Source organism: Spinacia oleracea, chromosome 4 (genome assembly GCF_020520425.1).
Source record: "Spinacia oleracea cultivar Varoflay chromosome 4, BTI_SOV_V1, whole genome shotgun sequence".
Taxonomy (NCBI): Eukaryota; Viridiplantae; Streptophyta; class Magnoliopsida; order Caryophyllales; family Amaranthaceae; genus Spinacia; species Spinacia oleracea.
The window spans coordinates 178227835-178241318 of record NC_079490.1 but is presented as its reverse complement, the minus strand read 5'-3'; the positions used below and the strand labels follow the sequence as shown (position 1 = coordinate 178241318).

At 36.3% G+C, this 13484-nt stretch overlaps 2 protein-coding genes and 1 long non-coding RNA gene across 3 annotated transcripts; 1 reads left to right on the top strand and 2 right to left on the bottom strand.

Annotated features, from left to right (window-relative positions):
* Window positions 1-88: 88 nt before the first annotated feature.
* LOC130472212 (vegetative cell wall protein gp1-like) lies at window positions 89-814 on the bottom strand. The gene has a single exon (XM_056842713.1). It carries the CDS (start codon window positions 812-814, stop codon window positions 89-91), a length of 726 nt encoding a protein of 241 aa, XP_056698691.1.
* Window positions 815-2348: 1534 nt separating this feature from the next.
* On the bottom strand, window positions 2349-3179 carry LOC110791075 (extensin). The gene has a single exon (XM_021995836.2). It carries the CDS (start codon window positions 3177-3179, stop codon window positions 2349-2351), a length of 831 nt encoding a protein of 276 aa, XP_021851528.2.
* A 6824-nt stretch (window positions 3180-10003) lies between these two features.
* On the top strand, window positions 10004-13484 carry LOC110791089 (uncharacterized). Its single transcript, XR_002534004.2, has 2 exons — window positions 10004-11805; window positions 11890-13484. It is a non-coding gene; the product is annotated as an uncharacterized lncRNA (long non-coding RNA).

Sequence of the window (13484 nt, the reverse complement as noted above, 5' to 3'; positions counted from 1 at the left end):
ACATAAAAGTTTATAACAGAGGTGATTGGATACAGTAATGTGGGTGTGTAATTGTGGTCGTCAGTAGAAAATAGAACTTGTGCGGAGACTAGTCTTCTGGTGACGGGGGCGGTGTAATATCATTTTCCGGAGAATCCCCACGAGGCGGAGGAAGACTAGGTGAAGGTGGTGGATTGGGAGCAGTCCTTGGTGCCGGCGGTGGAGGAAGACTCGGTGAAGGTGGTGGATTGGGAGCGGTCTTTGGTGCCGGCGGTGGAGGCAGTGTAATGGGAGAAGGCGGTGAACTGGGAGGGGCCTCCGGGACTGGAGATTCAGGTGAATTTGGCGATGGAATAGCATGCTCAGGTGGATCTGTTGGTGGTTGAAAGTCAATATCTGGTGGTACAGGGGGAGCGATGAACGGTGTTGGCGGTTGCGGTGGCAATGGTGGTGGAAGGAAATCTTTCATGGTTGGAGGTGGTGGTGGAGGGGACACCCCTCTTGGAGTTGATGGAGGAGGAATCGTGGTTGGTGGAGGGGGCACCATCATTGGAATTTGTGGAGGAGGAATCGTGATTGGTGGAGGGGGCACTATCGTTGGAATTTGTGGAGGAGGAATCGTGATTGGTGGAGGGGGCACCACCGTTGGAGTTGGTGGTGAACCTCGTTCGAAAATGTTAACAAAAAATAATGCCAAACTTAATACTTCATCAGGATGAATTGCTGGGGCTGGTGCAGGTGGCATGGTCAGTTGAGATTGGGATTTGGTGGTGAAAGCCATACTTGCAAGTACTACCATTAATAGCAAACTCACCAGACTACTATAACCTGCCATTTCAATTATATCTTTTCTCCCAGAGTCCCACCACCTTTCCCCTTAAATCTTTCTAAATGAAGGAAAACTAGGCTAGCTCCCGTGCTATTATATGTAAACACAATTGTTATCCGACATTTGAACTAGTCTGGGGAATGTTTCGTAAAGTCGCTCAATCAAATTGTTAAATTACATGATAATTTGAATGTCATCTGGCTCTAATTAACTTAGCTGTAAGGTCTGTAACTCTGTAAGTTAAAATCCTACAGTCCTACCTAGTGCCTGGCCACCAAAGTAGAAAACATTACCTTTTTTGGGGTACATGTTGTATGTCTCTGCACAATAACATCTGACAGACAAAGATCGAGAAGAAAAATGTAGCAACCATGATTCCATAAAGAATGGTCAGCTGATGATGATTATATTATGTTGCTGTTGACCTCCTCTTTCGCGTTGTCAAATTGGGTTCATGGTTAGTTACTGATATAGTCTAATCGATTTGGATCATGTTGGATAATGGTTTTTGAGGGGTCATTCTGTCCATGTGGACCGAGTGTGTTAAAATATTTGTTTGGGTCACTTATCTTTTAAAGTTTTTAGTTGTTTAGTTTTGTTTCAAGTACTTTGATTTGAGGTTTAAACTTGCAAGTTTAATTTGTTGGAGACCAAGTAGATTATTTAAGTATCAGGGAGAACTCGTAGGGGAATGTCTACTTACAGGCCCTTCAGGACTTGGCTAAAGTCTAAAGGCTGAAGTTTCATTACTTTGGGTGTCTCTAGGATAAGATTCATGTTCACTGCCCCCCTTCACCCTTCCATCCTCCGTCATAAAATTTCTTTTTTCTGACTGGAGCGATTGTCTAGGCTGGCGGTGGGCAAATGCCGTTAAATATTGGTGGAGCATGACAATTTGGAGGTGGTGAACGGGGGCATATTTTGTGGTTGACAGATTACAGTCAATGCTAGCAACACTGCCAACAGGAAACACACCACAGACTGGACCCCCATTTCCAACCCACAAATTTAAGTTGAAATGAAAGGATTTTAGGCAACAGTAGTAAATTGTGATGGTATGGTAATATCCAAGAAACTGGGAAGGATTTTATGTCATGGCCTGCCAAACTTATTAGTTTTCCATGACAAATTGTACTGATAGTATCATTGATTTGTTCGCTGTGCACGTAATATGTCGTCTTGATCTAACTTAGCTGTAACTTAAACTCCTACCTAGTGCCTGACTTGACTGGCCAGTGGCCGTGGCCACCAAAGATAGAAAAAGGTTACCTTCTTTTTGGGTGCTACACAGTAACATCAAACATATTGGAAAAACAACGTAGCAACCATGATTCCATGAAGAGTGGTCAGAGCAAGATGACCAAATGAATAGAAATACAGTTAAGAGTGTAGGGAAACAAACCAATTTACATAACACTTTTGTAGCTTCTCTATTTAGGCCATTAAGACTAACATGTCATGTAGCTGCACGCACAAGAAGTATACAAGTATATAACAGGGGTGATATGGTATGATAAGGTGGGAGCACCGGTAGATAAATCTAGTCTTCTGGGGGCGGGGGAGATGTAATATCATCTTCGGGAGGATTCCCACTAGGCGGAGGAGGGGCGAGGTCCATTTGCATTGGCGGTGGTTGAATATCGTTATCTGGGGTTGGAGGTTCTGGTGCAGGGGGTGGATTCGAAGCAGTCATAGGTTCTGGTGGTGGTTGAATATCGTTATCTGGGGTTGGAGGTTCTGGTGCAGGGGGTGGATTCGAAGCAGTCGTAGGTTCTGGTGGTGGCTGAACATCGTTATCTGGGGTTTCGGATTCTGGTGCGGGGGGTTTGAACTCTGGCGATGGCTGTGGATTGGAATTATTCATAGGTTCATCTGTTGGTGGTTGATAGTCATCCATTGGGGTTTCGGATCCTGGTGTAGGGGGGTCAAATGTTTGCGGCGGTGATAACTGTGGATTGTCAGCGGTCTCTGGTGTTGGCGGTGGCGGTGGTGAGAACTGTGGATTGTCGGCGGTCTCTGGTGTTGGCGGTGGCGAGAATTCAGTGTCTGGCGGTGGCAGTGGTGGTGGATGGAAATTATTCGTGGGTGGCTCCATGGTCGGAGATGGTGGTGGAGGTGATACCCTCCTTGGAGTTTGTGGAGGAGGCATAGTAGTTCGTGGAGGGGCCACCGCCGTTAGAGTTGGGGGTGGACCTGCTTGGAAAATGTTTAGGAAAAATAATGCCAAACTAAGGACTTGATCAGGTTGAAATGCCGGGGCTGGCGCGGGAGCAGGTGGCATGAGCATTTGACGTTGGGATTTGGTAGTGAAAGCCATACTTGATAATATTACCATTAATAGCAAACTCATCATACTACTATGATCTGCCATTTCAATTATATTATGATCTCTTCTCTCCCTCTCTCACCACCCTCCCCCCTTAATTCTTTCTAAATAAAGGCACATCAGACTAGCTCCCGTGCGATATCATACGTAAACAATTGCTATCTAGCAAGAATTAGTCTGGGGACGGTTTCCATAAAGGCGTCACTCAATCAAATAAATTTCCTTAAATTACATGATAACAAGAATTTTTCATTCATTTGACTTGGAAACGCGCCAATGAATTAAGGACAGGATTACTGTTGTTGCACTGCTAGCTTAAAAAGTCAACAATGAATCATTTATGTTGTCTAATGCTTGGTACTCGTAGCCGTAGGTATATAAATAATACTTTATCAGTTATTGATAATTATTTTCTTGTGCACATCTCTCTGGTGATGTCAAATTGGGTGTAATTGGTTCTGGTTATATCAGATGATGGTCTGTCAGGGGGTCAGTGTATTCAGTATTCATACGTATCGAATGTGTAGATAAGCTTTTTTTAGGTCATTTTTCTTTTCTCTATGAGGTTTAAACATTCGCCGTTAGCCTGAGTTAACCTATTCAACCCCGATTTACTTCTAGATTGATTGAGACCATGATTGTTTTGAGCCGCTTGATCCATAATCCATGTGGGGACTGACCCTACCTGCATGACTTATCTTATTCTTATTACTCATTTACTCCCTATGTCCCAAATTACTCTGACGCAAAAATTTAAGGCAAATGTGGCCGAAAGAGTTAATTCCTTGTATTGGCATGTTAGGAATATTACGTATGTCGTTATTTGCCTCCCTTGGATGGACAAGTTCTTCCACCATACATGTGTTGGGCTTCCCGCTTCCATTATTTATTTTAGCTTCAAATAGATTTATACATAGTTCCAAAAAGGTTGGATGGGATTTTGACTGGTAACACCCAATAATTTTGTACACATATTTCAGATACCACCCTATCCCGGCCTAGGCCAGTAGCAGAACCAGCTACTGATTCAAATCACACGACAAATGTATCAAACACAATGGAACGTACGTTATTCAGATACTCAAATTAAAAATAAAAACAAGAATGATGAAGATAAGTTTAGATATGCCTGAATATCAGGCTGAAGAGAAATCACCGCCTAATGATTAATGATTAATGATTAATGATTAATGATTACATACATAGGAGACAGAGCATTGCTATAGGACGGCGGTTGGCTCGGTGGATGTGGCAGAATTGAGGGAGCTGGGGCACTGAATGTCCTTGCAGTTCCTCTTACAGGCGGCGGAGGCGCACGAGGTACTGTTCTAATTGGTGGTCTGAGCTCTGGGCGGGGAGCAAGCTCAGGTCCCTCCATTGGTGGAAGGAGCCCACCTGTTGCCTGAGAGACCTCCGTTGATATCATAGTAGCTACAAATATTACCACCAATAGTACACCAATCCCATATTTTACCCCCATATTACTCTCTGATGGGAAACTTAATAAACTCTTTTCAGGGTATATAAATTATAAATTATAAAGTAACAAGTTGATCAAGCAGGTAATACGCTGTTTAAGCGTTAAACATTAAGCATTTGACTAATACGAAGTTTCAAGCCCCTGTCATTTTCTTTTACTCCATCTTCCTTTATGGCGTGCTGTCCGGAACTTGTTTATATGTACATATATGTCTTTTTTTTTTACTCCCTCTACGTCTCCTACTTGTTGAATAGATCAGCCACGCTAGTTTATGGACTAAATTGTAGTGAGTTTAGACTCTAGTGACATAAATTAATATATCACCGCGAAAAGACTGGTATTGATCACTGGACAACCAAGATCTTGTTAAGGAAACCGATTAGCTTATTATACTTATATTCATGCATTTTAAATTGTAAAGAGCTCTGAATCCTTCTTCATAAATGTTCCAAATTGGGACATTGAAACTTTACTACAACCATTATATAAAAGCTTTGACACTGAGCCATGCCAAAAGTTTCTTCACCATTTTATTTTTGTTGGAAAATACGGAGTATGGCATTGGATAGTGAGGGGGTAGAGGGAGAATATAATATATGCCGATGATTTTGAGCGATTTCCTTCAATATTGCATAAAGATTCAATAATTCCCAAAATACATTATTTTCTAAGTTAATTCCCACCATACCGTCCACGTCAACATGGTAAACACTGACACTAATTAGTTAAACAATGGAACCAATAAGTTTACGTATATAAAGAAAGTATTTGTGTAAGCCTGAAATTCAATTATTTTAGCACTGGAACCAATTAGTTAAGCAATTGAACCAATTAGTTAAGCAATGGAACCAATTAGTTAACCACTAGAGCTAATTAGTTAAACAATGAAACCAATAAGTCTGCGTATATAATGTAAGTATGTGTGTAAGCCTGAAATTGTGTAAGACTGAAATTCAATTAGTTTAATATTGGAATCAATTAGTTAAGCAATGAAACCAATTAGTTACGCAATGAAATTAGTGAAACACTAAAACTAATTAGTTAAACAATGGTTTGAAACTTTGAATTAGTTAAGTTGTGGAACTAACAAGTTTACCTGTATTGTATAAAGAAAGTATTTGTTAATCATGCAATTCAATTAGTTAATTCTGGAATTCAATTAGTTTAACAATTAAACCAATTAGTTAAGCAATAGAACCAATTTATTAAGCATTTGAACTGATTAGTTAATCAATGTAACCAATTAGTCAAGCGCTGGAACCAGTTAGTTAAGCATTAAAATCAATTAGTCAAGTAATGAAACCAATTAGTCAAACATTTAAACTAATTCGTTAAATAATGAAACCAATTAGTTAAACACTGGAACCAATTAGTTAAACACTGGAACCAATTAGTTAAGCACTGAAGCCAATTCAATTAGTTAAGCAATATAACCAATTAGTTAAACACTGGAACCAATTAGTTAAGCACTGAAATTAGTTAAGCAACGAAATCAATTAGTTAAGCAATGAATCCAATTAATGAAGCTATGTAACTAATTAGTAAAGCACTGAAACTAATTAGTCAAGCAATAGAACCAATAAGTTTAAAGATATAAAAAAGGATTTGTTAAACCTGAATTCAATTAGTTAAGCATAAAATTCAATTAGTTAAGCGATGGAAGCAATTAGTTAAACAATGAAACTAATAAGTTAACAAATACAAAGAAAATATTTGTTAACCTGAAATTTAATTAGTTAATCCTGATATTTAATTAGTTATTTAACTAGTTAAGCAATGACATCAATTAGTTAAGCGCTGAAACTAATTAGGTAAGCAATGGAACGAATTAGTTAAAGCTAATTAGTTCAATTAGTTAAGCATACAATTAAATTAGATAAGTAACCCAACCAATTAGTTAAGTAATAAAATTAATTAGTTAAGCAGTTGAACCAATTAATTCAATTAGTTAAGCATGAAATTCAATTAGTTAAGTAATGGAACCAATTAGTTAAATAAAAGAATCAATTAGTTAAGCACTGAAATCAGTTAATTCAATTAGTTAAACATAAAATTCAATTAGTTAAGTAATAGAACCAATTAGTTAAGCAATGGAACATAACACTCCGTAATTAAATACTTAAACTAATTAGTTAATCACTGAAATTAATTAGTTACGCAATGGAATCAATTAATTAAATAATGAACCAATTAATTAACAAACTACACCAATTAATTAACGATGTAACCAGTTAGTGCTTTAACATTGCTCATTTTTTGATGTCACTTGTTTAAGACTCTAAGTATATTTGTCTGCCTGTATTAGCATAAATGAAAACAAAATTGATGAAAATAAAAGAACACCTAAAGTCCTATAGTGGCCCACCAATAATTTGTGTTACTGCTTTGGTCTTCCTTCACCATCAAGATCCATAATATAATTTCTTAAGGAATGTCGCCGGTTGGTTTCGAAGATGGCCTTACGAAGGAGCACCTCGTCATTCGTCAACCTAGCGCAACAGATTCATAACCTAAATTAAAAAAACCCTAAATCAAAATCCTAAAATAAAAAACCTAAATCAAAATCCTAAAATAAAAAATCTAAAATCCAAATCCAAATCAACGGCGAGCTTGAGGTGGGAGATAAGTCGGCGACGAGATCGATGTAGCCGTTGCACCTCCACTGTCGCACCTCCACCATCGCACCTTCGGATTTTCTATGGTTTTGAGAAGAGGAACGACGAGGAGGAGCTCCTCGGAATATGGTGGACCTTGGAGCTGATGGTGGTTGTTTTCGGCGAGGAGAGATGAATGCAGGAAGCATTGAAACTTGAGGAGAGTGAGGAGAGAGGAGAGAGAGCAGAGAGGAGAAATGAAATGATTTAGAATGGGGCAGTAATGGAGGAAACAATGAGGAGAGAGAAATGAATTTTGTATTTATAGGCGCGTGGAATGATTGTGCGCGTGGGCAAATGAATCAGGTCTTTCCTGGACGCGCCTGTAAGGCCGTCTTACAGGAAAGTTACTGATGAAAAATTAACTTTACATATGTGATCTGATTTTTGTCTTCGTATTAATGTTATACCTTTGTTGGACTTAATTTCACAGCCTCTGTCTTTGGTTCTTTGGTAATGGATTTGATTTATTTGGTTTACTTTTACGACAATACATACATGTCATACAATAGTTATGTTAACTGATATTAAGAATATTACGTTTCCGCATTATCACTTGATACGGATTTATATGCTTATTACCTAAGTTCTAATTTGCAATATTCAATTGTAGTGTGTACTATGTTGAATCTTACAAAACTTGAATTTGCCGCCCTTGATATTACTGGAAAGAACTATCTGTCTTGGGTGTTAGATGCCGAAATTCACCTAGATGCAAATGAACTTGGTGATACAATCAAAGAAGGAAATAGAGAATACAAACTTTTAAAAACAACCGCCTGACGCGTCAGACCACTTTATAACCGAATGAAAGTCGCGGGTCAAGTCAGGCGCAATTACGTCTCGGGTTTTTTTAGTTGGGTCATATAAAAACCTATTTTTTTGCTCTCATTTCCAAGCCCATACTCCGTAATTGATTTTTCTCTCTCCAAGATCTCCGCCCCTCTCTCTCCCTCAAAATCTCTGTCTATCTCCTTCAAAATTGGGCACCTCCTCGCCGCGCCGCCGTCTCCATCTTCGCTGACATTGAGTGTGGTGGCTACGTAGGTCCGCCTGTTGAGAGATCGAATCAAGATATAGGCGTCGCCGCGTTGATCCTTCGTGTTCTGGTGTTCGACGTCTTCGGCCACCGAACACCGGCGCTTCGCTCTCTTAACAATGCATTGTCACCGCAGACAACAAAGTCTCCGCCGGCGAGCAACGAGCTGAGACAAGATGCGTTTCAATTTTCTCTCTCCTCTCTTTTTGTGCAATCACTCAATTTGTTCTGATTTCTTCTCTAATGATTTTGTTTTTTTGAGATTGTTATGTAATTTCGATGGTGTTAGTTGATGCTTCATGCTGGTGGTAGCATCGGTAGTTAGGTTCGCGGCGAAGGAAAGGCGACGATTAGCCTCCTCGTAATCGATCACTCGGTGCGGCAAGACCTAGTTGTTCAGTGTGGCTAGATGTCGTCGGCTCCTGTTAGCAACAATGCGACGTGGTTTGTCGTTGTTGTTGAGCAACGGTGCAGTGAACATGCTTTGGGGCTGCTGTTGTACAATAGTTGTGTTTGTTGTTCTTCAATTAGTTATCCTTCACAGTAGTTGTGTTAGGTATTATTGATTTGGTTTTAGGCTCCGTTTGGTAGGGCGTAAAACGTTTTCATGGAAATTTACGTTGTTTGGTTGGGTAAGGGATGTAAAACAATTTTCCATTGCTCTCTCAAAGATGGAAAACCCTTTTCCATTTGAATGGGAGGGAAACCACTTTTCCTTCTTTCCTCCTTACCTCCCTTTCCTTTCTTCTCCTCAATCTTCACCATTTTCTCCCATTTTCCTTTAAGTTACCAATCAAAGGAAAACTAGTTTGGAATTGTGTTTTCCCTTGAAAACTGTTTTCCATGGAAAATCGTTTTACAATGAAAATGTTTTACACCTTACCAAACGGAGCCTTAGTTAAGAATAATGTCGTTTTAGTGATGATTTATTTCGTTTTAGTTAAAGAATGATGTTTTTTTAGTTATTATAAATTTATAAGTTTAGAACATAACTTTTTGCTTTTAGTTAATTTTTGTTGACTTTTAGTTAAGATTTCATAAGTTTTAGTTAATATTTTTTTATGTTCTAGTGATGATTCTTTTTACTTGTGATTTTAAAATTTTGGTTAAGATTCCTGAGTTTTAGTTATGATTTCAGAAGTTTTAGTTAAAATTTTATGAGTTTTAGATATCATTTTAGAAATAATTAGTTAAGCGATAGAACCAATTAATTAATTAAACTAATTAGTGAACTCTTGAAATTAATTAGTTAAACAATCGAACCAATTAGTTGAGCCCTAGAATTAATTAGTTAAGCAATAATAAATTTATAGATATAAGAAGTATTTGTTAAGATTAAAATTCAATTAGTTAAGAAATATAATCAATTAGTTAAGATTTTTTGAGTTTTAGTTCCGATTTATTGAATTTTAGTTATGATTTTGGAAGTTATAGTTAATAATGAATTCGTTTTATTTAAGAATGAATTTGTTTTAGTTAATTATAGTGTCGGTTTAGTTATGGTTTTTTTAATTTTAGTTACGGTTTCTAAGTTTTAGTTAAGAATTTCCAGGTTTAATTACGAATATTTGAGTTTTAGTTAAAGTTTTCTGAGTTTTAGTTAAGATTTTATGAGATTTAGTTATGTGTTTATGAGTTTAGGTAAGAATTATCGAGTTATAATTAAGATATAATTTGTTAATTTTAGTTAAGATTGTTTGTGTATTAGTGAAAATTTAATAAGTTTTAGTTAAGATTTTCTTAAGTTTAGTTAAAATTATCATGTTTTAATTCAATTAGTTAAGCTATAAAATCAATTGGTTAAGCAATGAAATGAATTAGTTAAAGCAATGAAACCAATTAGTTAAGCCTGAAATTCATTTAGTTAAGCACTTAAACTAATTAGTTCAGCAATGTAACCAATTAGTTAAGTAATGAAACTGATTAGTTAAGTAAAGAAACGAATTAGTTAAAGCAATGGAACCAATAAATTTACAAATATAAAGAAAGTATTTGTTAAGCCTAAACTTGAATTAGTTAAGCAATGGAACCAATTAGTTAAGGAATAAAACCAATTAGTTAAGCAATGAAACCAATTAGTTAAGATTTTCTTATGTTTAGTTAAGCCTGTAATTCAATTAGTTAAACAATGCATGGAACCCAATTAGTTAAGCACTAGAATAATTAGTATTGAACCAATTAGTTAAGCAACGGAACCAATTAGTTATAATTTTCGGAGTTTTTATTAATGATAATTTTATTTAGAAATCATAACTATTCGACTCATAAGTTTAACTATTTTTCTTTATACCTTAACTATTTTGTTAGTTAAGATTTTCTTAGGTTTAGTTAAGATAAATTTTTCGTGTTTTAGTTACGTGTTTCTGACCATATAATTCTCTATTTCTTTGACATTCGAATATGAAACCACTCCATTTCACTGCAATAGCTGCCAAACTCTATTAGTTAGACTCCAGGCTGCAAAAATGTGTACATGAAAGACCTTGAACTCTTCTTGGGGCTCACGAGGGTCCAACAGACTTAACTGAGACAGATTCGGTAAGTGAGAGTGAAATAACAGGGAACAAGGCTGAGAGGTGCTGATTTTGGGACATGCAGTTCTACCATAATACCACTCCACATTGCAACATGAAATTGTACTTTATATTACTACTACTCAATGAATGATCTGCCAATTCTGTTCCAAACTAGCTATTATTGAATAGTATTTTTGAGTTTTAGTTACGTATTTTTGAAACCAAAACTAATAAGTTAAGAACTGTGACCAATTAGTTAAGCATTTGCGCCAATTAGTTAGACAATGAAACTAATAAGTTTACAAATATAAAGAAAACATTTGTTAAGCTTGAAATTCAATTAGTTAAGAAATGAAACCAATTAGTTAAACACTAAAACTAATTAGTTAAGCCATCAAACTAATTAGTTAATTAATAGAACCAATTAGTTGAGCGTTGGAACTAATGAGTTAAGCAGTTGAACCAATTAGTTAAGCAATAGAATAATTTATTAAACACTAGAACTAATTAATTAAGGAATGGAACCACTTAATTAGTTAAGCATTGGAGTTAATTAATTAGTTAAACAATTAAACCAATTAGTTAAGCAATTGAACAAATCCTAACCATTTAAAAAGCAAGAAGTGCTCTAAAATTTCCTTATGAATAGTTAGATTACCATTCTGCCCTTACATTCCTTCTTGAAAAAAATTCATTTTCTCTTAAAAAGAGTGGAATTACCGCCCTACCCTTCACACCCCATCCCGCTTTTCCTGCCCCACATTTGTTCACCTTCTGCTCTCTTCGTTCTCTCCTCTTCTTCGCTCTCTTTCTTATATTTCTGTCTCTCTTCTCTCGTCTCTTTTTATCATTCATCTCTTTCTCTCTTAACACTCCGACTTGCGTGATGCAATCAAACCACACCCACTCAGCTCAAGGATCTCAAGGATGAATTACTCTCCTTGCTAAGGTTAGCGGCGATACTCAACAAGGTCTCCAAGATGTAAGTTTTCTCTCTTACATTTTTTAGGGTTAATTTATGTTGCACTTTTAGGGTTTTTTATTTGATTTTGAATGGGTGTTTTAGGGGAGAACAAGTGGCGTTATTGCTCCAAAAAACCTATAGTTTGTTCAAATATTGTTGTTGTCAGGTAATTACTTTTCTCTATTGATTGTTATAGATTTTGGGGATTATTTTTATGATATGGGTTCTATCGTCGAAATTGTTTGATTGAAACCCTTTCATTTGTTTGATTGAAACTTTTTAATCTGTTTGATTGAAATTGTCTAATTTGCTGATTTTGATTATTATTTTTATATGGGTATTCGGGAATCTTTGAATATTCTTCAAATTTCTTTGAATTTTCAGCTTAGACTTACTGGAATTAACAACATTTTGTACCCCTTAATTGTAGACTTCTCTTTTGATCTATTTGGGTTTGATTTCGATTTAGGGTTCTTTTGGATTTTTGAATGTTTTCCTTTGAAAGAAAAATTGGTGTTGTGTTTAATTTTCAATTCAATGTATTATTATTAAAATTATGATCCTCAACTCCCGTACATTGAATGAACTTGGTAAATTATTATGCTTAAGGGCCAAATGCAAAATTAGTTGGATTACTCCTTAATCTCTAGGTCTAGAAAACCCCAATCAAAGTCTATTAGGAGAAAGTTTAATTGGTTTTGCAGGCCATATAGAAGACTTATGTTTCTAAAACTACCTTATTCTTCAAAGAAGAGGAGTTTGAGTATTCACTGCAGACAGAGAGATGCCAATGGGAATCCTAAATGAATTAGCCAACGTCGAGGTGTATGATTTGTTTTATTGGATAGAACTTTATATCTCAATTTGTTTGTTGGCCCTCTCTATGAAGAGACTTAAACACTTACTACTTGCTTTTAGGGAGTTTATTGGTTATGTTACGGTGAATGTGACCTCGAGTTTCATACTGCTGTTGGAGGTATGCATATAGTTGATCGACTTTTTCAACGCATCCTTGTCAGAGAGTGTCAACATCAAAAAAATTCCGGTCATTTTGTTGAAGTTTTCACAGGTTTTTGGCGTTTGGGAGTAGAGGTTTGCTGACACTTTATTCACTCCATCATTTCTTCTAATTTATATTTTATTTCAAATATGTTTGACCTAAATTTCTTGGATAGTCTGCAAAAGTGTAGAAGAGCTATTCCGTTGCTCACCTGATATAGCATGTTATGTGAAGTTGTTGACTTATGAGATTATACCCTTACCATCCACATTAGCAACATAAGTTGTTTGTCATACATTTGTGAGTGACTCAAAGGTAAGTTTCTAGAATTGCAGCTTTAATACTTGGATGTGAGTATTATGTTTATGTTTTTCAACTATTTTAGCTTAATACTACTTGTTGTAGAAGTAAGTTCTCCTTTTCCTTTTTGGACATATTAAGCCTTTGATAATTGATTTTCTTTAAACTTAAGTGGTAAATGGTGTTTCAGGGAGCTAATTGATGATGACGAAAATGATATTTTTAGGTTGAAAGAGGTACTTCTACAGTTCTACTTGTCTGTGATAAACTATATTGATTGTTTCTGGAGAATTTTTGAATTGAACCCAATATGGTGTTTGGGTGACTAAATTTACTTACATTGCAACTTGTATGCTTTTTGCCTATTTTTGTTTTGGTGGAGAATGATTTGATTTAA